The sequence below is a fragment of the Saimiri boliviensis genome, chromosome 9, assembly GCF_048565385.1.
Source record: "Saimiri boliviensis isolate mSaiBol1 chromosome 9, mSaiBol1.pri, whole genome shotgun sequence".
NCBI lineage: Eukaryota > Metazoa > Chordata > Mammalia > Primates > Cebidae > Saimiri > Saimiri boliviensis.
This window is the reverse complement of record NC_133457.1, coordinates 31,583,936-31,608,623: the sequence shown is the minus strand read 5'-3', so window position 1 is coordinate 31,608,623 and position 24,688 is coordinate 31,583,936. Positions and strand designations below refer to the sequence as shown.

The following is a 24,688-nucleotide window of genomic DNA, read 5'->3' as shown; positions in this document are numbered from 1 at the left end:
TTAGGCTGGTCTCCAACACCTGACCTTGTGATCCACCCACCTCGGCCTCCCAAAGTGCTGGGATTACAGGCGTTAGCCACCGCAACCGGCCAATTTATTTATTTATTAATGAGACAGGGTCTCCCTCTGTTGCCCAGGCTGGAATGCAGTGGCACAAACTCAGCTCACTGCAGCCTCTGCCTCCTGGGTTCAAGCGATTCTCTAGCTTCAGCTTCCCAAGTAGCTGAGACCAAGGGTGCACACCAACACACCTGGCTATTTTTTGTGTATTTAGTAGAGATGGTTTTACTGTGTTGGCCAGGCTGGTTTTAAACTCCTGAGCACAAATCTATCTGCCTCCTTTGGCCTCCCAAAATGCTGAGATTACAGGTATGGGCCACCATGCCTAGCCAGCTTTTAAATTCACTAAGTATTTATTGAGTACCTGCTATGTGATGGGGGCAGTTTTAGGTGATGGGGTCAGAGCAGTGAAGATAATAGACAGAAGTCCCTGCTCTTCTGAGGCTTACATTGTAGAGGGGGCGGAAAATGCAGCAGAGTTAAAATACACAGAGTAGGTTATCTGATGTGTGTGAAGGAGGAGAACAGCTGGAAGGGGACTCAGCTTGTGGGTGTTCAGGGGGAGGGGGAGGGAGAGGAATGCAGTATTGTCTGGAGAGAGTGAGCAAGCCTCAGGCCCTGCGGGGAAGAACATTCCAGCTGGAGGGCACATCAGTGCTAAGGCGGAGTGGGCCTGGCCTAGCTGAGGACCAGCAAGGGGGCCTTGTGCCAGGCATGGGTGAGCAATGGTTGGAAGAGGAGGCGATGAGTCAGAGATAAATGGGTCATTGAGGTGTGTGACAGTCCTGCCAGGTGAGGTAATAAAACTCCATATGCTGATGTAATTTTAAAATGCATATTATATAGATCTATCTCTTTTCAAATGTTTGTAAAAACAGATGCCACACAGAATTTCTAAGTCTAATCAGAATAAAGATTTGTAATCTTTCATGCCCACATATATGTGGTTTTAAGCACAATATGCAGTGTTTTCATCATTTCCTGTGCTTGCTCTGAAAAGGGCTGTGAAGTGGTCCTGGGAGGATGTGGAGGTGGAGGTGGGAGTGGGAGTGGGAGTGGGAGTGGGGATGGGGCGGGGGTGGGCCACAGCAGAGCCTGGTTACCACCTACAGCTCTTCTGGCTCCCAGTAATCCAAAGCTGACTTTTCTAGCTCCCAGAATTCCCCCACCCCCTGGGAGCAAACGCAGTGAATGGTAAATGCTTATGTTCTTTTCCCTCCCTGCTCAGCTTAGATAGGAATAGGTTCTGCTTAAACTTGCAGGGTGGTTTGAAAAATCATTTGTTGGTGGGATGCAGTGGCTCATGCCTGTAATCCCAGCACTTTGGGAGGCCCAGGGGGGGCAGATCACCTGTGGTCGGGAGTTCATGACCAGCCTCACCAGCATGGAGAAACGCCCGTCTCTACTAAAAATACCTAATTAGCCAGGCGTGGTGGCGCATGCCTGTAGTCCCAGCTACTCTCAAGTCTGAGGCAGGAGAATCGCTTGAACCCTGGAAGTGGAGGTTGTGGTGAGCCAAGATTGAACGATTGCACTCCAGCCTGGGCAGCAAGAGCGAAACTCCATCTCAGAACAAAAGAAAAAAGATTTGTTTCTGAGTATCTGTATTCCTCAAACATGCTTAAGCCAGCACCCATTATCTCTGCCTTTCCTCCCTCCAAAAATCAGCAAATATTTTCTCTTAAGAACAAAACCTAAAACTGTTTTTGTTTTTGGACCCAAGGAGCAATGGTAGAACCAAAAACTCTGTTTTGAGCTTAGATACTTACTTGGAGTTGGGGGTGAAATGGAAGCTGCCTGGCCCCTCTCTCATGAATTATTAGCACAAATCAGGAGAAAAATTCCTCTACCACAGGACAGTGTTTTTCCCAGTTCTTTCTCTTTCAGGACATGTGTTGGGGGAATGCACTCAGGACTAGGTCCTGTAAGACTCAGCTGTGCTTTGAAGAAACTGCTAGGGAATGTTTGAAGCAATAGATGGACCGGGAGAGGGAGGAGTAACTATTTCTTGAAGCTGCACCAGATTCCAGGCCTGGTGGCAGGCTGCCCGGTCTGGGCTGGCAGAGCCCGTGCACCCCGGACCTTCTTGTACACAGGTGAGGTCTGGTTGAAGTAATCATTGGCTTGGAGGCCTTCCTGCAGCAAATATTGTGTGGGGCGCTGGGGACCAGGGTGGTCAACAAATAATCAGGCACGCCCCTGCCTCATGGAGCTAGCTGTCTCCTGAATCCACGCAAGCAATTGTAGCAGAGTGAGGGAGGTCCTGGTAGAGTCACTCAGGGACATTTTGGAGGCCACACAAAGCTTTGTTGAAGTAGGGGGCATCAGAGTTGAGGTCTGCAGATCCCAAGTAGTCTGAAGGTAAAATCCAGAGCAGCCTTAAAGTGGAGGAGGCAGAGCACTGATGTTGCAGACATCATCTGTGGCCTGAGGGAGGTTGGGGCAGGAAGAGGTGGAGTGTTAACAGGCCCTTTGGTGATTGGCTGATTGTAAAGAAAAAACACGTGTAAGGTCTTTCTGCGCATCTTCAAGGTAGCCTGGGCCAGGGCTGCTGCGCTGCCCCCCACAGCTCTGACTTGTTTGGCTATCAGAGTGGTGGTGCTTAAAGTCTTGGGCTTCAGTGGCCTCCTATACTGCTTATTTTCCTTTGGGGAAGCAGGTGAGTGGGGAAAGATTTGAAACTTGTAGAGTAACTTGGCTATAGGATAGCTGGCAAAGCTTGGCCTCTGGAGCCAGACCGTCTGGCACTGAATCCTGGCTCCCCTCTTTTTAACTGTGGGACCTCTGGCAGATGATGTAATCTCTGTGCCTCAATTTCTTCTTTAAAATGGGATCATGTCTCAGTTTTTGCTGTGAAATAACCAAAATCCAAAGCCATGGGGAAGGGCAGGTGGAGGGAAGAAGCTGTCTTGACATCAGGTGACACAGGTTGAAATCAGAGGTCTGCTGACTTCTAGGGATACTTGGCACGTGGAAGCCTCAGCTTCCTCATCTTTGAATCTGGGGGCTGCGATTCTTGCCTACATCCCCGGGTGGCCTGGAGGATGGTAAGGGATGCTGTGTGAGGGAGTGCTTTGAAAGTTGCCCGGCCTGAGTGGACAAGAGGGCCTCCTGTGTGCTTGGCTGGCAGGGAGGGCTGAGACCAACTGGGTGCTGCAAACGGAGAAGGTTCCAATGAGATGTCCACTGGGGCCAAACTGGCCATGGGGCCTGGCAGTTGCTCTGTGGTTCTCTTCCCCAGGTCCTGCCATGACCTTTCTTTGTCAGACTGGCACTAGGAAAAGGGCCAGAAGGAGGGCTCGTACAGGCCATACAGCGGGTTGGACTTTGCAGTCACTGGATCAGCAGGGCATTGTGCTGTGGCCTGTCTGCTGTGGTGCGGAAATGAGTTACCCTGAGTGAGCCCTGCTTTGTTTATTTATTTTTTGAGACAGGGTCTCAAAAACTGGAGTGCAGTGGTGTGATCTCGGCTCACTGCAACCACCGCCTCCTAGGTTCAAGCGATTCTTGTGCCTCAGCCTCCCGAGTAGCTGGGATTACAGGCATGTGCCACCATGCCTGGCTAATTTTTGCGTTTTTGGTGGAGATGGGCTTTTACCATGTTGGCCAGGCTGGTCAACTCCTGACCTCAAGTGATCCTCCCACCTCGGCCTCCCAAAGTGCTGGGATTATAGGCATGAGCTGCTGCACCCTGCCTCCTGCTTTGTTTCTGTTTTTTTCCCTTAGACAGTGTTGGTCTGTGTTGTCCAGGCTGGGGTGCAGTGGCACAATCATAGCTCACGCAGCCTCGAACTCCTGGGCTCAAGCGATCCTCCCACCTCAGTTTCCAAAGTAGCTGGGACTACATAGGAGTGCACTCCCATGCCTGGCTAATTTTTATTTTTATAGAGATGGTGGTGGTGGGGGGGTCTCCCCATGTTGCCCAGGCTGGTCTTGAACTCCTAGGCTCAAGCAGTTCTCCCGCTTCAGCTTCCCAAAGTGTTGGGATTACAGGCATGAGCCTTCACACCTGGCCTCCCAGTCTGTTTTTGGACAGGCTGACCTGTTCTCCTTTCCCTCCTCAGAACCTGTCCATTTATGCAGATGTTGCCTCATTAGCATATAAGATTCTGCCTTGCTTGTGCGTGTTAGCATTTTAAGAGTGGCCTTTCACTTTAAAAAAAGATGTGTAGATATGGAAAAATGGCCATGGTCTATTTCGTGGGAAAAAAATTAAGCTATACATAAAATATCTATAAAACTATAGAGAGAGCATATATAAAACCATATATATAGTAAAAGAATATATAAATGTGAGAAGACAGGCCTAATGTAGTTATTCTTTTTTTTTTTTTTTGAGAGGGAGTCTTGCCCTGTCACTAAGGTGGAATGCAGTGGTGCGATCCTGGCTCACTGCAACCTCCGCTTCCTGATCTCAAGCGATTCTCCTGCCTTAGCCTCCCGAGTAGCTGGGATCAGAGGTGCCTGCCCACCCTGGCCGGCTAATTTTTGTATTTTGATAGAGATGGGGTTTCACTATATAGGTCAAGCTGGGCTTGAACTCCTGATCTCAAATGATCCGCCTGCCTCGGCCTCCCAAAGTGCTGAAATTACAGGCATGAGCCACCGCACCCAGCCAACATAGTTATTCTTATGTGGGCCAAAGAGTGTGAACTGCTTGTTACCAATTATGGTGAAGTAAATACAGAAATTGAGAGTAAGCCTTTAGAATTTTTTTTTTTTTGGCAGTTTGATGTTGTTGTGACATCCCAGGGGCATTTTTCTTTTCTAGTTTGTTTTTATTGTACAGAAGTCTTGATGTACGGTTGGGGGAAGATCCATCACCGCGGTGTTTGCAAAGCCTGGCTCTAGGAAAGTGTACCCTTGGATGTTGCCAGTTGTTGCTAGCTGCTGAAAATGCTGGTGATTTTTAGTTTTCATTTCTTGGTGTTTTCTGAAATATTTACAGTGACCCTATGTTACAATTTTCATGGCATGGGGGTGGGGAATGAAGCTTGTTGTAAAAACAAAATGTCTTTATAAAGCAAAGAAATGAATTTCTCTGGAAGGAATTTTGGGAACTATGAATGCTGATGGGAAAAACTTGGGGTTGGTTGTTTCAGCCTTAATTGTAGATAAACCCTGATGTCGTTGGTTTGCTTGATGAATTAGTGTATTGTTAAGCCACTGTAGTTATAATTCATGGAAGGATGAAAAGTGCATTAAAGGCACTTTAGATCTTCTACAGCCAAGAGACCTTCATTTATATGCTTATTTATAAAATACAGAAAAAGTCAAGATATAATGGAAAACATTCCAAATATTAAGAATATGCCGATATTCGAACTTAGTTACTCTATGCATTTGACTGTTAGCGTCATTTCTAAATGGATAAATGTGGGCACCTATAGGTTCTCTTGCACAACTTCATTCACAGTAGCCACATTAGCAAAATGATATTAGTGGCCAAAATGGTGTTCTTGCCATTGGTTAGAGCAGGCGTCCCCAAACTATGGCCTGCAGGCCACATGCTGCCCCCTGAGGCCATTTATCCGGCTCCCCGCCGCACTTCAGGAAGGGGCACCTCTTTCGTTGGTGGTCAGTGAGAGGACCACAGTATGTGGCGGCCCTCCAACGGTCTGAGGGACAGTGAACTGGCCCCCTGTGTAAAAAGTTTGGGGACGCCTGGGTTAGAGCATGGAAATAGCTATCCAATATTGACATGTACTGTATTGCCTTAAAAAAACTAGACATGTCTTCCTTTTAAGCTATGAAGACCAACAAGGTAATACACAAACTTTCCTGGCCCCTCAGCTAAAACCCATGATAGGGTCAGAAGCACTTGTTGTTGCAGTTGATGCTGATTTCCCTACAAATCATGTGGCTGTATCCCCAGCTGTATTCAAGGTGCCCATCCTCTGACTCTGAGGTGTCATCTCAAAAGAAGACCGGCTATGGCGGTTATGGATTCATTGCTATCCCTGTGGTTGATGAGAATCTTCAAATCCCCAAGTTGATAGAGATCGGGTCCCTGTGGACTGTAACCTTTTAATTTTGAGCTGTTAATTTTTCTTTGTCAGCATTCGTTGTAGGGAATTTAATGTAGTGGGGTGTGTGTGTGTGTGTGTGTGTGTGTGCGTGTGCGTGTGTGTGTGTGTGTGTGTGCTTTGGCTGGATGAATTAAACATCTATTGAACCTCATCCTTTGGCAGGCAGCCCAGGTATCTTTGCCTAGCCCTTCTCTTTGAGAGTTACTTAATCTGCTGATTGCCACATAGATGTTTCCATCATTAAAGGCTGTACTGCTTTTTGTAGTGCATTTTAACCAAGAGTATCACAGAATTTGCAAAGCAGCTCTTAGAGAGCTCAGCAAGTCAGCCCCTTTCATTTCCTTAAAGGAAGGTGGAAAAAATTTTGTTCTATTCTTGCCTGATTTTTTTCCCTTTGCTGTGTTTTGCTGGATTATCTAAGAGATATTAATGTTTGCTCTGACAGAAAGAAACTGCTATCGGGGAGACAATGAGAGGAATATCCGCTGTTTATTATAACTGCAGTGAAGTCTTCTTAATATAAATCTTTTATTGTTTGGCATTAAACTCCACCAAAGCATGATGAATGGGGTTTGCTTGTCTTCATTCACCACACCCTTTTGTTTCCAGCATGCAAAAGGATTCCGCTTCATTTTTCTGGATTTGAAGCCCACAGATTTAATGTTCTCTGACTTGATTTTTGGCTTTATTGGAAGAAGAAGTGAAATGGGGGTGGTGGTGGTCTTCATTATTCTGGTTACTGTTTCTACCTAAGAAATTACCCCAAGCCTTAATAGCTTAAAACAACTGTTTTATTTTGCCTATGATTTGTGGATCAGGAATTTAGAGAGGTTTTGAGAGGGCTCAGCTGGGCGGTTCTTGCTTGAGGAGTTGTGTGCAGTCAGATGTCAGCCTGGGTTATAGTCGTTTGAGGGCCTGGTGGACGTCAGAGATGGTCTACTCTTGTGTCTGACAGAGGATGCTGGCTCTGAAAGCTTGTGCTGGGAGCTCAGCTGGCGTTGCAGCCAGAGTGCCTATGTGTGACCTTTCTAGTATGGTACTTTTGCTTCCTTGTGGTTTCTGGCGTCTTCCAGAGTGAGTGTCCCAAGATGACCAGGTGGACGCTTCATGGCTTTTTCTGACTGAGCCTTGGAAGCAGAGCAGCACTTCTGTTAGAATCTGTTGGTCCAAGCAGACGTGAGGCCACCTGGATTCTAATTCTTGTTGATACTGGGGTAGTGCCAAAGAATTGTAGGCCATATTTGGAAACTGCCACCCTCATGGTGATGTAAGATAGTGATTTGTTTTGAGGCCCATAGGACTTAGACTTTCTTCTTTTTCTGCCTTTCTTTCTGTGGGAGACTTCATAAAAAACCATGTTTCAGTGTCTTCTTGAGGCACTTTAATGGTTAACCAGCCATCAAAGCAACAGCTTTGGTTAGTCTTCCCAGTGACCCTCAATAAGCCAGCAACAATAAAGGAAAGATGGACAGTTTTTAGCAATGCTGAGGGTCTTGCCTTAGGGAATTCTTTGCCACTTTGCCCATTTCTTAAATCTTTTGTCTGAGAGAAAAAAATGATATCATGGCTTCAATGCCTATTAGAAAAAAATGAGTGGAGCCTACAGCCAGAGGTACAATAATTAGATAGATGCTTTATAAATTCGGTGTGGTAGGGTTCTAATGCCCCTCGGGCAAGTCCAGATAGAGATGCTGTTTTCTTTCCCTGACACTGGTTTTGCTGGGTCTTCTCTGGGGAAAGACAGTCCTGGTATTACATTTATTGATAGAAATTAGATCCACTTCCTCACTTAGAACTTATTAAAGAAGCCGGGCACGATGGCTCAAGCCTGTAATCCCAGCACTTTGCGAGGCTGAGGCGGATGGATCACGAGGTCAAGAGATTTAGACCATCCCGGTCAACATGGTGAAACCCCGTCTCTACTAAAAAATTCAAAAAATTAGCTGGGCATGGTGGCTCGTGCCTGTGATCCCAGCTACTCAGGAGGCTGAGGCAGGAGAATTGCCTGAACCCAGGAGGTGGAGGTTGCAGTGAGCCCAGACCGCACCATTGCACTCCAGCCTGGGTAACAAGAGTGAAACTCCGTCTCAAAAAAAAAAAAAAAAAAAAAAAAGAACTTATTAAAGAAAACCACACTTCAATGTTACAAAACTTAGGGTCAAAAAAAGCATAGGAGACTGGGCACAGTGGCTTATGCCTGTAATCCCAGCACTTTGGGAGGCCAAGGCAGGCAGATTGCTTGAGACTGGGAATTCGAGACCAGCTTGGCCAATATGAGGAAACTCTGTCTCTACTAAAATACAAAAAAGGAAAAAGTAGTAGCCGGGTATTGTAGGGCATTTCTGTAATCTCAGCTACTTGGGAGGGTGAGGCATGAGAATTGTTTGAACCTGGGAGGCGAAGGTTGCAGTGAGCCAAGATTGTGCCACTGCACTCCAGCCTGGGTGACAAAGTGAGACTATCTTAAAAAAAAAAAAGAAAGCATAGAAAAACGTTTTTTTTTGGAGCTGATAGAAACTAAACTACATATGATGGTGCAAAGTGCAGGCTTTGGAGCTGAGAGCTGGATTTGAATTCTCTCTCTGCCTCTTTTTTTTTATTTTTATTTTTATTTTTTGAGATGGAGTTTTGCTCTTGTTGTCTAGGCTGGAGTGCAATGGCATGATCTCGGCTCACCACAGCCTCCGCCTCCTGGGTTCAAGCGATTCTCCTGCCTCAGCCTCCCAAATAGCTGGGACTGTAGGCATGCACCACCATGCCTGGCTAATTTTGTATTTTTAGTAGAGATGGGGTTTCTCCGTGTTGGTCAGGCTGATCTCGAACTCCCCACCTCAGGTGATCTGCCCACCTTGGCCTCCCAAAGTGTTAGGATTACAGGTGTGAGCCACCACACCTGGACTTTCTCTCTGCCTCTTAATATGCTGTACAGCTTTGGTAAGTTATATCAGTGTATCTGGGTTTAATTTCCTTCTCTCTAAAATGTGAAGGGAAATACCTATCTTACCAGAGCTGTTAAGGATTAAATCTGGTGATGTTTGTGAAGTGTCTGGCATGGTACCTGGTATTTATGTCCAACAAGTGTTAGTCGTTTCCTCCTCCAGCCCCTTAGCCATTTATTAAATCATGGCACCTAAGTAAAAATAACCACTGTTTTGTGAAAAGTTACTGTATGCTAAGTATTGTGCTAAGTATTATCCTATTCATTATCAGAACAGTCCTTCAGAATGTTGATGAGAAGGGGAGGCACTGAGTGAGTAAAGTCAGTTCTCCTAGGTCGCACAGTCAGGGAGTGGTAAAGCCAGGATGTATAAGAATCCAGGAATCTGAGGCTGGAGCCCATGCCTTTAAATAGTTTATATTTGGAGGCATAGCAGATACGTATTCTGAGACCCCCACTGAGGCTGCTTAGATGAAGGAATGCTGTCTGGGACTTAAGGGACCAGGTTTTCAGTCTTTGCACTGATATTAATCAGGTATAGATCCTTGGGAGAGGATCTTTATCGTCTGAGATTTCAGTCATTTCATCAGTGAAATGGGAGCATCTAAACTAAATGATGGGCAAACTCTCTTCCAGCCCGGAGACTGTTTGACTGGGATCTCCATTCTGATCTAGCCACATGTTGAATAAATTATGAACCACCCTCGGTCTTGACAGCTGGGGAAATACAAAAATGAAGTTTTAAGTCTATTATAACATAGTCAATCTATGCTGTAATCGACTTAAGACTTCATTTTTGGCTGGGTGAAGTGGCTCACGCCTGTAATCCCAGCACTTTGGAAGGCTGAGGTGGGTGAATCATGAGGTGAGAAGTTCGAGACCAGCCTGGCCAACATGGTAAAACCCCGTTTCTACTAAAAATACAAAAAATGAGCTGGGTGTAGTGGCGGGTGCCTGTAATCCCTGCTACTTGGGAGGCTGAGGCAGGAGAATTGGTTGAACCATGAGGCGGAGGTCATAGTGAGCTGAAATTGTGCCACTGCACTCTAGCCCCGGCAACAGAGTGAGACTTGGTCTCAAAAAAAAAAAAAAAAAATCATTTTTGTTGAAACAATACTTGGACATAGTTTTTTTTGTTGTTGTTTTGTTTTTGTTTTTTAAAGCCCCTGATAAGTTATAATGAAAAATGAAAATCTTCTGTCTCACTTCTTCTAGTTCTAGCCCGAGAAGCAGCTACTCTGATGTTTCTAGCTGTTCCTTCAGGCGTTTCTCCTGTGTCTCTAGAGTTAAGCCATCGACTTTGACTTTGGCTCTTTTGCATCCTGTGCTCTTCTTTCTTAACATTTTGATTAACTGAAGGCAGGAGGGAGGTTATCCAAAAGCCAGCCCCGAAGTCAGCCAGCCAGCTTGCCTGGAATGCTGTGGTGGGTGGATGTGTGATTCCTGCGCAGGCTGCACTAACTGATTTCTAGAACATTCCAAGGCTGGGCCATGAACTCACCATACTGCCTCATTTCTAAGACTTGTGCTAATTATAAAATGGACCTTGTATTTTTCATAACAGCCTGGGGGGTAGTTCAAACACCACCCCCAATAAACATGCACATCAGTGGTGTAATCTGTCTGAAATCTAGTGATTGTGAATTTCTGAAAAAAAAAATTGTGGCTCTTGCAGTTGAGGAAATATGTGAAGCCTCCTGGTGTAAACATGGCAATAGTGCTCTTGCGGTTGAATTCAGGAGAACACTGCTGTTTCAGCATTTCTGCATCCTCTTACACAAAGAATCCTGTGGATTTAAGAACATGTGTTTGGCCGTAAATGAAAAAGCCCTGGGCCCCACGAGTCTTTGTAGCTGTGTCCATGCACATGTCCTGGCTTGTGAGCATGCAGGGTTGTTATGTAACTTCTGTCCATCCTCCCGGGCCTTAAAGGACTGACCCCTGTGCTGGCTCGTACTTTTGAAGGGCTCGTGAGTTTTTTTCCTTTGTTCATGGTGCTTTGTACCTTGGGCTTTTTTTTTTTTTTTTTTTTTTTTTTCCATTTCATATTAGGTGCCTGCATCATATCATGACAAAATTAGAGGATAGCATATCTCACACAGACATGTGAACACCCAGTCATCACACTACAACATGATCTACCTTGAGCTATTTTAAACATTTGTTTGTAATTGGTTAAATTCCATTCTGATGCCTACATAACATTAACAGAAAAGAGGAATTGAAAATGAGTCTTGGCCGGTCACAATGGCTCGCACCTGTAATCCTAACACTTTGGGAGGCCAAGGGTGGGCAGATCACAAGGTCAGGAGTTTAAGACCAGCCTGATCAACATGGTGAAACCCCATCTCTACTAAAAATACAAAAATTAGCTGGGCCTGGTGGTAGATGCCTGTAATCCCAGCTACTCGGGAGGCTGAGGCAGGAGAAACGCTTGAACCCGGGATGCTAAGAGTGACAGAGTGAGACACTGTCTCAAAAAAAAAGCAAGTCTTTTCCAAATAGACGTTCTACAATATAACTGGCTCATATTATTAAAAAATCAAGGCTTTGAAAGACACACACTGAAGAACCATTCTAGATGAAAGAATGGTAGCTGACAGAGTGCAGCGTGTGACCCCTGGATTGGATCTTGGACCAGGAAAACAGTTTTTGCCCTTTATTGTGAAAGAAATCAGTGGGAGAGTTGATGCAATTTGGAGCAAGCTATAGACCAGATTAATAGCATTGTACTGATGTTAATTTTCTAATTTGGATCATTGTACTCCGATTATATAAGTGGATGGCCTCATCTTTAGGAAATATGCACCCAAAATATTGTAGGGTAAAGGGACATGGTGTCTGCATCTTACCCTCATTTTTTTCCAAGTCTGAATTTATTTTAAACTAAAAAGTTAAAAGAGCCTTCTGCCTTAACTCAGCCTCCAAATGGCAGCACTTCCCTTTGGTTATGGAATCTGAACACAGGCCAAGGATTGAAAGGAAGGCTGCAATGTTCTGGGAGGTGGAACTGGGTGCTCACCTGCTTGTTTGGAAACACTTTATAGTTAGATCAGAGTTCTCAACCAGACCCTTTCTGTCTAGGAGGAAATTGGTTCTACTTAGGCCTTAAAAGGGTCCAAGACCTTTGTCAACCTGAGAGGAAGGGAAGTTGAAGGAGGAAACCATGATGAGCCCTTTCTTTCCTTACTTTGCCTCTGTCCTCTTAGTGGAGGGAACCTCTTGGTGATTCAGATAAGGACAGGCAGCATGGTCCTTGGAAAGGGTTGGAGTGATGAAATCGGATCTGGCCTTGTCAACTGTTGAATATACAAGGCTTGCCCAGAGGGTCTGGAACTGGGCAGTGCCCAAGCTGGGATTAGACTATCCTGCATTTTGCCCCACAACCCACTCAAATAGCTTAAATTAAAGGGAGGATTTTCTGAAAGGTTTGTAGGAGGCTTTCATGGAGCTCAAGGGAAGGGAAGTGTCACTGGCTCAGAAGCGTAGGGAGACCACGTCTCAGTTGGCCCTGACAGTCTTGGTGGGTGCCTGTAGTGCCTCTCCTTATTCTCAAAAGTGTCCTGTTTGATTGATGTATCATATGACTATGTTGTCACAGGATTAGAATCAGGAGCCCAGTCATCTCTCACTACCCATTCTGTGCTACATCACGGTTCTCTCCACATTTGCTTGCTTTTTTTTTTTTTTTTTTTTTTGAGACGGAGTTTCGCCCTTGTTACCCAGGCTGGAGTGCAATGGCGCGATCTCGGCTCACCGCAACCTCCGCCTCCTGGGCTCAGGGAATTCTCCTGCCTCAGCCTCCTGAGTAGCTGGGATTACAGGCACGTGCCACCATGCCCAGCTAATTTTTTGCACTTTTTAGTAGAGACGGGGTTTCACCATGTTGACCAGGATGGTCTCGATCTCTCGACCTCGTGATCCACCCGCCTCGGCCTCCCAAAGTGCTGGGATTACAGGCTTGAGCCACCGTGCCCGGCTTTTTTTTTTTTTTTTTTTTTTTTTGGAGACAGAGTCTCTGTTACCCAGGCTGGAGTGCAGTGGTGTGATCTTGGCTCACAGCAACCTCCACTTCGCAGGTTCAACTGATTCTCCTGCCTCAGCCTCCCAAGTAGTTGGGGTTATAGGCACCAACCAGTGTGCCTGGCTAATTTTTGTATTTTTTTTTTTTTTTTAGGAGAGATGGGGTTTCACCATCTTGGCCAGGCTGGTCTTGAACTTCTGACCTTGCGATCTCCCTGCCTGGGCCTCCCACTTGGCCTCCACATTTGCTTTCTTCTGTCTCTCAACTGTGTTTGGCTGTCTCTCCCTCCTCTGGCTTCCTCTCTTCTGATTCCTGAGAGAGGGAGTCTTTTATTGGAATCATGGTGGCAAGTCCTCACGGAAGGAAGCAGCAGATCTGGCCAACACTCTGAGGGGCCCCTACTCCTGAAGTCAGGCAGGGCCTGAGATGGGAAAAGAAAAGGGCTCAGGGGAAAGGGAATTAGGTCCCTGGTCTTCAGCAGGGATCCGGAGGTTCTCCTCAACTTGAAGATCCTCCTATGTTCTTCCCGTTGCATTCCTTTCCATTTGCATTTGTCACCTTGGGCCTGTTTCACCTGGTTCTTCTGGTTGGATGACACCGGCTACGGTGGCATCGGGCCCGCGCCATGAGCAGGAGTATTGTCGCTGGCTCCAGCTCCCTGGTGGTCTTCATCCATATCCCTGCTCTCCACCTCTGCTGCTTCCCGGCTCCTGCACCCTCCTGCCTCCGCCTTTCTGGTTTGGCTCCCTTGGTCCCCACCCTCCTGCAGTCTTTGAGCTGCTTTTGCGCTTCTTTGCTGCAGAATTCTTAAGGTAGAATCAGCTTGTTCTGGCCCTTGTTCTCTCAGGGCTGTGAAAGTCCCTCCCTGCGGGAGCTGGGACTAAGAAGAAAAACCAGACAGAGGCAGGAGGGAAGGCATGCTGAGGCCCCCCCAAAGCGTAGCAGGATCTCTCAAAGCAGAGAAGGGTCTAGGGCTAGGCCTGTACTGTGCAATAGGGCAGGCACTAGCCACACGCAGCTATGTAAATTACCATTAAGTCTCTCAAACCTGGGAGGTGGAGGTTCCAGTGAGCCAAGACAGAGTGAGAATCCGTCTCAAAAACAAAAAATTAAAAAAAAAAATTATCACTAAGTTAATTAAGTTTTAATGTCTTGAGACAGAGCCTTGCTCTGTCACCAATACTATAGTTCAGTGGCACGATCCTGGCTGACTGCAGCCTCGGCCACCTGGGCTCAAGGAATCCCCCTACCTCAGCCTCCTGAGTAGCTGGGACGATAGGTGTGCACTGCCACACCACGTTAATGTTGGTATTTTTAGTAGAGATGGGGTTTTGTTATGTTGCCCAGCCTGGTCTCAAACTCTTGACTCAGGAGATCCTCCCACCATGGCCTCCCAAAATGCTAGGATTACAGGTGTGAGCCACTGCACCTGGCCCCTTAAAGTTTAATAAAATACAAAACTCAGTTGCACCAGCCACATTTCAGCTGTTTGCTTGGCCGCAAGTGGCTGTGGCTTCCGTGTTGGACGGCGCAGATGTAGCACATGTCCTCGTCACAGAAGTTCCATCAGCCAGCGCTGGAGAGCACTTGCTCCCTTTCCACCCAAGTGCTATTTAAAGTGGTTCGTGTGTTCTAGTAGCTGCCACAAGTGCTCTTAGAGAATAGAGTGGATGGCTGGAAAGAAAGCATGATTTGTATTAGGTTGATGCAAAAGTAATTGTGGTTTTTGCCATTAAAAGTGAGAGTGGGCTGGGCGCAGTGGCTCACATTTGTAATCCCAGCACTTTGGGAGGCTGAGGCAGGCAGATCACGAGGTCAGGAGTTCGAGACCAGCCTGACCAGCATGGTGAAACCCTGTCTCTACTAAAAATACAAAAATTAGCTGGGCGTAGTGGTGTGCACCTGTAATCCCAGCTACTCAGGAGACTGAGATGGGAAAATCGCTTGAACCCGGGAGGCGGAGGTTGCGGTGGGCTGAGAACACACCACTGCACTCCAGTCTGGACAACAGAGTGAGATTTCATCTAAAAAAGAAAAAAGTGATAGTGAACGGAACATTTCAGGTACCTTTACCACTGGCCGGTAAGTCAGGATGTTTCCATAGTGCCTTTTATCATAGAATTCTAGTCTGTTCTTGCTAATGGAAATATTCCCGTCATTCTAGGGCAGGATTTCCCTAACTCCAGTTACTCTGCTGCTGCCGTCATTTTTACCATGTCCTTGGACTAGATGTGCTATTTATTCTATGTTGTCTTTTAGATTGGTTCATGTTTTTACTTTAGTTTTTTTTTGTTTGTTTTGAGATAGAGTTTCGCTCTTGTTTCCCAGGCTGGAGTGCAGTGGTGCAATCTCAGCTCACTGCAACCTGTGTCTCCTGGGTTAAAGTGATTCTCTTGCCTCAGCCTCCCAAGTAGCTGGGATTATAGACACCTGTGACCATGCCCAGCTGTTTTTTGTTTTTTTGTATTTTTAGTAGAGACGGGGTTCCACCATGTTGGCCAGCCTGGTCTTGAACTCCTGACCTCAGGTGATCCACCTGCCTTCACCTCCCAACGTGCTAGAATTACAGGTGTGAGCCACCAAGTCTGGCCTTACTTCAGTTTGAAAAGGGAATATCCTTACTATATATGGAAAACCATCAAAGGAAAATACATTTTTAAAGCAGGCATTTTATTAAAGAATAATATCTACATAGGAAGTGCCCACTGTATAGTGGTACAGCTTAGAGTAATGTTATGTGTTTCCAGTAGATTTATTGTTTTCCTTATCAACAGCTTCCCTTTTCTTTAAGAAAGAGATTAGCAAATGTATATAGGTGCTGAAGACATTGTAGTACCAAATGGAGTGCTTCTCCCTGACAAAATCAGAAGCATTTAAAACAGATCTGAGGAGGAATAACTGCTTCATTCTTATCGAAAGTACACTCTTGTCTTTGAGTCCAGAGGGATCTTTGTGGAGCGGGCCTGGGGGCAGGTGCCATGTTGCACACTGGAAGCTTTTGGCTGTTGGTCCCCCTTCATGATCTTGGTAATGATTGAGTATCCTAGAGAGCTTCGTTTTTGTGGATATTAATATTTGCCACATAGAAATCAAAAGACATTTATTTCATAGATCTGTATTCATTAAAAGTGACAATAAGCCTATTACATGTTTAAAAAAATATGTATTTTTGTTATTTTTCCAAAAATAAATTTGAAAAAGCACTATTTTCCCAAACAGAAAATTCAATGAAGGAGTAATTGCTTTACATGCTTTCGAAAGTCTTTTTTTTTTATTATTATTATTTTAGACGTAGTTTTGCTCTTGTTACCCAGGCTGGAGTGCAATGGCGTGATCTCGGCTCACCACAACCTCTGCCTCCTGGGTTCAGGCAATTCTCCTGCCTCAGCCTCCTGAGTAGCTGGGATTACAGGCACATGCCACCATGCCCAGCTAATTTTTTGTATTTTTAGTAGAGACGGGGTTTCACCATGTTGACCAGGATGGTCTCGATCTCTTGACCTCATGATCCACCCGCCTCGGCCTCCCAAAGTGCTGGGATTACAGGCTTGAGCCACCGCGCCCGACCTGAAAGTCTTTTTAATGTCTGGCTTAATAGAAGAGCTGGATTCTCTCAGCTACTTCTGTATTTTGTATCATTTCTTGCCATGTCCCCTATCAGGTAGCTTCTGGAAAACTCTACTGAACACCCAGAATGACAACGAAAATGGCACGTCTTTATTATGAAAAGGGCTTCCATCTTGCAGACTCCTGGAAAAGGTTTCCAGGCGCCCCATCCCCGCCCCCACCCCCACCCCCACCAGTGGTTCCCCCAGACCACACTCTGGGAACCACTGGTGAAGTGACCGGCAGATTGGACTAGAAGACTGAAGATGGCTGGTTGCAGTGGCTCACGCTTGTGATCCCAACAGTTTGGAAGGCTAAGGCAGGAGAAACGTTTGAGCCCAGGAGTTTGAGACCAGCTTGGGCAACACAGTGAGACCTCTTCTCTACAAAAAATTTAAAAGTTAGCCAGGTGTGGTCGTACGTGCCTGTAGTCCCAGCTACTTCGGGGAGGCTAAGGTAGGGGCATTGCTTGAGCCCAGGTGGAGGCTGCAGTGAGCCATGATTGTGTGACAGCATTCAGCTTGGGTATGTCTTAAAAAAAAAAAAATCTGCTTTTATCTAACACTTGACATTTACTAGTCCTTCGACCTCATGCAAAGAGATCAGGTCACCTGGAGCTCCAGGGCTCCAATTTTCTTTTCTTTTCTTATCTTTTTTTTTTTTTTTTTGAGACAGTCTTACTCTGTCGCCCAGGCTGGAATGCAGTGGCATGATCTCAGCTCACTGCAACCCCTGCTTTCCGGGTTCAAGCAATTCTCCTGTGTCAGCCTCCCTAGTAGCTGGGATTACAGGTACCCACCATGCCCAGCTAATGTTTGTGTTTTTCGTGTAGATGGGGTTTTACCATGTTGGCCAGGGTGGTCTAGAACTCCTGACCTCAGGTGATCCACCTGCCTCAGCCTCCCAGCATGCTGGGATTACAGCAGTGAGCCACCACACCTGGCCTTCAATTTTCTTATCTGTAAACTTGGGCTTTTCTTATCCGTAAATTCTGGCTGAGCCTGTTTTACAGGGTTGTTGTGTGTCTCAGATAATGCCTGGGAAACCTCTCTCTGCAAACTGAAAGTGGTATATTTGTAAATGGCATTAGTAAGGATTTTTTGAAGTATGGTGTCGTCTCTAATATGTAGGACAGTTATTTTTAAAAATCACCATCCCATCTTTATCTCACTTAATTCTGGGGACACCTGTGAAGAGGAAAAGCCACCATTCTCAGTTTACAGACAAGGTAATTGAGGCGAGCAGGTCAACGATTGGCCAGAAATCGGGGCCTCGTCCTGTGCGCTGCTCGCTCAACCTGCATGCTGTTTCCACTGTACATCGGGTGCCAGATTATATGGTTTAGCTTGAGCTCTTACCTGGCACAGAGCTGTGTGTTTGACACACTGACACAGTCTGACAGGGAGACTCTGCCACCCCCAGCAATTCTTTGCTTGAATAAATTACCTTCAGTCTGACTCACCTAATGGATGAGACACAGTTTTCAGGTTTGAGGAGCTGAGGCCGCCTCCAAGCAGAGGGAACTGTTTGTAGAGCTCTTTCCAGTGCTGATCTAAAAACGTCCCTGGTAAACAGCCCTGGGATGGTAAATGGATTCTTTCTCTTGGCTGGTGGAAGATCTGCTCGCTCTCACATGAGTTTGTACTTTTGAACTGTTCCCCTCCATGGCTCATTTCCCACAGGGGAAGCAGTCAGCTTTCTCTCCTTGATGGACATTCGTGAAGCCACCCCCACTCTGATCTTGGAAGACACGTTTGCTTGTAATTGCAGGAGACAAAGAATCATGGTCAAGTCTTGAACTAAGAAACAAGACAAAAAGCCCATGTTCAATTGTGGCAAGCTGGCTTTAAGATGTATTTAAAGAAATGCTTTATAAAAGCTAGGTCGAACTAAATTCCACAGACTCTGCTCCTTATACACGGCTTTATTGTCAGGGACAGCAGCCCTCCAGCAGTTAACTGTATTTAATTCTAGTGCTTCGCCACTCTATAGAATGTGGGTTGACCCTTGCTCACCTGTGCTAATAATGGCTTTTGAAAGGTGTATCTTTCAATTGCATATTTATTTAAGGCTTAATTCAATTACAAGTGACAGCAATATAGTTCTAGCTAGCTTGGACTACTAGCAATGACGATGGTGGCGGGGGCCTGTCTTGGCTCAGGGAGGAGGAGTTTCGGGGTAGACTGTAAGGTATTGCTGGGTCCAGAGGCTCAAAGTGTCACTGGGGCTTCCTAGGGGTCTCCTTCCCTTCTTCTCTGTCAGGCTCTCCCCTCATCATGCCAAGATGGTTGCTGTCTGCCGTAGGCTTTCATTCCATCCTCTTCAACATCTCAGTGGAAGAAAGTTCCTCTAACAGTCTCAGAAAGGTCCCGAAATGAAGTCTCGCTGGTTGTGATGGGTCATGTCTACCGCCCCTGCTCGCAGAACAATCACTGTGGCTAGGAGTATGCCTGTGACCAGGCCCTGGTCACATCACCAGGGACTGAGCGGTGTGGGCGAGGACCAAGGAATATTAGGGCTATAATGCTGGAGATACAGGAAAGATTTTGGTTTGCGGCCCCTCCTACCTCAATACTTTTGAGAACTGTTACCCAAGTAGCTGTGAGCCTCAGTGGAATGGTAACAGCTGAGTGGGCTTTTTCTTATGGGGGGAGGGCTGGCTTTGTACTTAGTTTTGGTGCATCTCGGATGAATAGGCTTGTTGGTGGTTAGACGTCAGCCAGTCATGCATCATTCCTGGCGGCACAGCCTCATTTAGAGAAGGAAACACTGATGTCAAATCAAGTCTTCTGGGTTTAATACTCTTGATGGTCACACACTTGATACAGACAGTCACAAAAAGGGCATCAGTCAGGCTGGTGGGCCCTGAAGCTGTCCATCAGAATTACCTGAGGAATCTTTGCGTCTACTCTACACCCATGTAACGATTTTTGTAAAACCTGAATTTGATCAGGTTATGCCCCTGTTTAGAAAAACCTATGGTATTTTACAGTTGAAAACAAACAAAAAAAAACAGGCATGGTGTTGTACACCTGTAGTCTCAGCTACTTGGGAGGGGCACGAGGATCCCTTGAGCCCAGGAGTTTGAGACCACAGTGTGCTATGATCATGCCTGTGAATCGCCACCACACTCCAGCCTGGGCATCAGAGCAAGATTCTGTCTCTTAGGAAAACAAAAACCCAAAAAACAAAAACACAAAGCAAACAAAAAGCCTGTAGTACCCCATTCTCCCATCCTACCCCTGTTTTCTTCTCCCCTAGACAGTTACTATGTTAGTTTAATATATTTTAGCTGATGGAGGTATTTACTTCTATGACCAAATAGTATGTACTGTGTGACTACTTGATTTCAGTTTGAGTGACTATCTATTGACATCCTGCCGTGGAAGATGAGGTTTCTGTCTCTTTTCACTCTGTCCCCACCTCCTTTTCCCATCTCCTGCCCTCAACAGAATTCCACTGTGGTCAGTATTTGATTACCTTATTGCAGCGAGGTAAGTGCTATGCACAGTTGATTCATCCAGTAAACTATGATTATGTTTCCTTTTTGTGGTGGAGTGCATTCTTTAATTATTTCTGACAAAGGGTTCACTGGAAATAAATTACTTGACACTTAAGTAACCCTATGGGAAAAAAACATACCACATTGAACCAGGTTAAAAGGTTTGATTATGAGATGTGATTTATGGTCAAAGGAAGAGAAATGGCAAATAGCAGAGCAGAGTGAGACAGAATTTCAGTGATGAATCGGTACTAGAAAGTCTTTTGCAAAGAAAGAGACAAGAAAGAATCTCCCCTCCCCCACAGCGCCATAGTCTCCCATTGCTCATGGGAGGAAGTTCAGATGCCTTTATATGGCCCGGGAGGCTTCCTCACTCCAGCCTCTACCAGGCCAGCCCATTCATACTGGAGGCTCGAATGTCCCTCCTCTCTGTCTGGTGGAATCCCCTTTCTTCAAGCCTGGCTTGGGTTGTGTGGCCTTCCCAGCCGTGTGTCTGTTGCTCAGTGTGTGTAAGTAGTCTTAGCACTGCTTGAGTTTAACTGTTGGCTGTCTCTTCCCAACTCTCTGACCTTGGACAAGTTACCTTTCTTCTCCTTGCCTCTATTACCTCCTTTGTAAAATGTGAACGGTAGCAATAGCACCTACCTGTTAGGATCGTTAGCAATGGCACAGATTGTTGGCGCTGACAGTAGTGCCTGCCACATAGGAAGCAGTCAGTCAGTCTGTGCCCCGTGTCCCTCCTTCTTTCTCTACAAAGGCAGCATTGGTGGGTTGTATTCACCAGTTCCCCGAAGAGCTCTCAGCAAATCTGATGTCTTCAGCGGCTGGGCAGGGAACCTGAATGAGTGATTCAGGCCCTGGAGTGACAGCGACTAGAGAGGGCACTCCCTGCCTGACGGGGCACCTTCTGCTCTACTTCTAGCTATTTTTCTTTTCTTTAAATGAAAAATTTGAGAATTCACTTTTTTTTTTTTTTTAAATGTGAATGTTCCCTGCCATTTACTACACAGCACACCAGCCAAATGCACTACGTTTATTGGTCCATAGGCCACTGCTTTGGGGCCCAATGTTCATTTAACAGAGTAGGCCTGGGGGAGATGTGACCTGCCGCAGGCCGCACGCTGCCCGACCTGGCCCTCGGTTTTCTCACTGGTGTGAATGTGGACAGCACTGTCACTGCCCACCACCCGGGAGGTGACCGTGAGGGTGCAGCCATGCATGTGAGTGCCTCTTGCAAAGCAGCTGCGCGCGGTCTGACAGCTTGTTATGTCCATCGCGTCAGCCGCCCTTGCCTCCAGAAACTCCCTGGGTCTCAGGGTCTCTCTTTATACCAGGAGGAAAAATTGTTTGCATTTATTGAGCACTGACTGTGTGCCCAGAAATTGTTAAATGTACATTTGTATTCTCTTGCTTCTAAGAGCCCTCCCTATGGGATGGAAAGTAACAGTTTTACAGGTAATGCACATGGTTCATAGAGAAGGCCCTGATTGGGCCTTGCAGGAAGAGGTTTAGTCAGCATTGAATCCATGTCTCTGATGAAAATCCTGGGCTTTGACAGCATGCTGCTTCCCACTTACTGGAAGCCGAGTCCCATAGAAGCTCTGTGGGGCTTCTCTGTTCCCTGGGCACTTCCCCTGGAGAACAAGTCTAGTTTTGTTTTCTGCCTGCAGACATTGCAGCGAATGACCCCAAGCCTGGTCTGATAAGACAGAAGGCAGAGGAAATCAGGATGATGATGATGATGGCACAGAACCAGGGGAAAGCGGCAAAGCCTGTGTTGGAAGTGGGATTCAGGCTCGAGAGCTGAGGCACTCCCATGAAAGGCAGCACTTTTATTCCCATATTGTGGAATGCCAGTGGCATTTGCAAACCGATCTAGCAAGCCCACAGCTTGGGATGATGGGATGAATTAGAACTGATCAGAGCCTCCTTTACCTCCATGAGACTCCTGCAATTACATGTTTAGAAAGAAAATTTTGGCTGGGTGCAGTGGTTCACATCTGTAATCCAAGTGCTTTGGGAGGCCAAGGTGGGTGGATCACTTGAAGCCAGGAATTTGAGACCAGCCTGGCCAACATGTGAAACCCCATCTCTACTAAAAGTACGGGGGAAAAAAAATGAGTTGGGCATGGTGGCGCACACCTGTAGTCCCAGCTACTTGGGAGGCTGAGGTATAAGAATTGCTTGAACCTGGGAGGCAGAGGTTGCAGTGAGCCAAGATCATGCCACTGCACTCCAGCCTGGGTGACAGAGAAAGACTCTGTCTCAAAAAAAAAAATAAAAATTTTCGGATAGTTACTTGTGAGTCAGGTCCCTCTAGCTAGTGGAACACGTATTTTACCAGCAGGTGGCTGTTGAATCTCCAGCCCCATAACTCATGATCATGTATTGTTCCTTTGGAGTATCCACTTCCCCTTTCTTTTCTGTTTGTTTGTTTTTGGAGACAGGGTCTTTTGCCCGGGTTGGATTGCAGTGGTATGATCTCGGCTCACTGCAGCCTCAACCTTCTGGGCTTAAGCAATCTTCCTACCCTGGCCACATGCCACTATGCCCAGCTAGTTTTATTTTTTTATAGAGACAGGGTCTTACTATATCCTCCAGCATGGTCTCTAACTCCCGGACTCGAGCAATCCTCCCACCTGGGCCTCCCACAGTATTGGGACTATAGGTGTGAGCCCCTGTGCCTGGTCATTTTCCTTTTTTTTTTCAACTCATGCATGTATCCCTCCCTTCCCTAGGTGTAGCTTTGTGAGGCAGATGCTAAGGGAGAAGTAGAGGGGATTGTGGGGTCTGAAGCACTGCCCTGATCCCTCCCAATAGGTTCTCCTAGACCTGGGACTAACTTACTGTTTTTCTTCTCTTGGATCTGGTTTTTTGACTTTTACAACGTGATTAAGCCTCACACAGTCCCCTTTTGCCTTCCAAACTCCTGTTAAGGCCCAAGTTGCTAGTTGCTATCTCAGAATGGATGACACCCTTATCTCTGGCCATTCTCCGCATTCCAGACCTCTGGCTTCTCCAGTTTCTCGCAGACACCATGCTGCTCCCCCTCCCCTCTTATCTGGACACAGGCTCTGCCGCTTGTTTTGGACGCAGTATTTTCCTTCTCTCCCCCGAGTTCTTATTCATGCTTTGGGCTTCTGTTTAGATAGTACTGCTCTGGAAGTTTCCTGTGACTCTCCCTCGAATACCTAGTCCGGTGCGGTTCTTCCCTGCTGAGTTCCATGGCGCCTGGACCATTCTTACGCTGGCACTGGCTTTTCTGGAATGGACTGTAATACCTACCTCACCCACCGGGCTATAAATGCCCTGGAGGCAAGGCTACGCCCAAGGCCTGGCAGCAGGTCTGGCATGTGATAAATACATTTGCACTCTCTTTAACGCTGACTGCATCATATGGACTGAAGCTGCCAGAGGCAGCTGGATATTCTTCCCAGAGGTCCTGGACAAAGCTGTTTAATCTATACATGCTGCCCAATATAGTAGTTGCTAGCCATGTTAATTAAAAAAATTTAAGTATAATGAATTAAATTATTTTTTTGAGACACTGTCTTACTCTGTTGCCCAGGCTGGAGTGCAGTGGCACGATCTCAGCTCACTGCAACCTCCGCCTCCTGGGTCCAGACAATTCTCTTGCCTCTGCCACCTGAGTAGCTAGGATTACAGGCACGTGCCACCACACCCCGCTAATTTTTGCATTTTTAATAGGGATGGGGGTAATTTCCAAAGGGTCCACAGTGCACAACATACTGTGCATATACATAGGAGGTGCTCAGAAACTTTGCATTCTTGTTGCTCACTAAACTTTTTTTTTTGAGACAGAGACATGCTCTGTTGCCCAGGCTGGAATGCAGTGGCATGATCTTGGCTCACTACAAACTCCATCTCCTGGGTTCAAGAGATTCTTGTGCCCCAGCCTCCTGAGTAGCTGGAACGATAGGCGCTCGCCACCACGCCTGGCTCATTTTCGTATTTTTAGTAGAGATGGGGTTTCAGGCTGGTCTCCAACTCCTGACTCAAGTGATCCACCTGCCTTGGCCTCTCAAAGTGCTGGCATTACAGGCGTGAGCCACTGTGCCTAGCCTGATTAAAATGAAATAAACTAAAAACTCTTTTCCTCAGTCACACCAGCCAGTTTCAAATGCTCATTAGCCACGCATGGCTGGTGGCCGCCACCCCGCACAGTGCAGAGCACAGGACGTTCCCACCATGGCAGGAAGCTCTTTTGGGTGGCGCTGCTCTAGCATGTCTTGTAAAGGTGCTGCTTTAGGGGTCTGTGTGTTGGGTGCAGTCCTTCGTTGGTGTTTCTGTCCAGGTCCGTCTGGTAGGTGTTTGCAGATCCCTGCGTAAGCCTGAACTGTGTTTCCTCGGTTTCCCCCGGCTGCAGGATGCTCGTCAGAAGTTCCGCTCTGTTCTGGTTGAAGCGACAGTGAAACTGGATGAACTAGTGAAGAAAATTGGCAAAGCCGTGGAAGATTCCAAGCCCTACTGGGAGGCACGGAGGGTGGCAAGGCAGGTAAGACAGCCCC

The 24,688-nt window shown here is 46.6% G+C and overlaps 1 protein-coding gene and 1 pseudogene across 2 annotated transcripts in view; one reads left to right on the top strand and one right to left on the bottom strand.

The window, feature by feature from the left end:
- SH3BP5 (SH3 domain binding protein 5) overlaps positions 1 to 24,688 on the top strand; it is a 79,008-nt gene that overhangs the window by 6,642 nt on the left and 47,678 nt on the right. For both annotated transcript variants that reach the window (XM_074405660.1, XM_039480166.2), the window contains exon 3: positions 24,547 to 24,675. In XM_074405660.1, the coding sequence (XP_074261761.1) occupies positions 24,547 to 24,675 (129 nt within the window). The remainder of the gene's footprint in view (positions 1 to 24,546; positions 24,676 to 24,688) is intronic.
- On the bottom strand, positions 11,069 to 11,165 carry LOC120368378 (small nucleolar RNA U13; annotated as a pseudogene).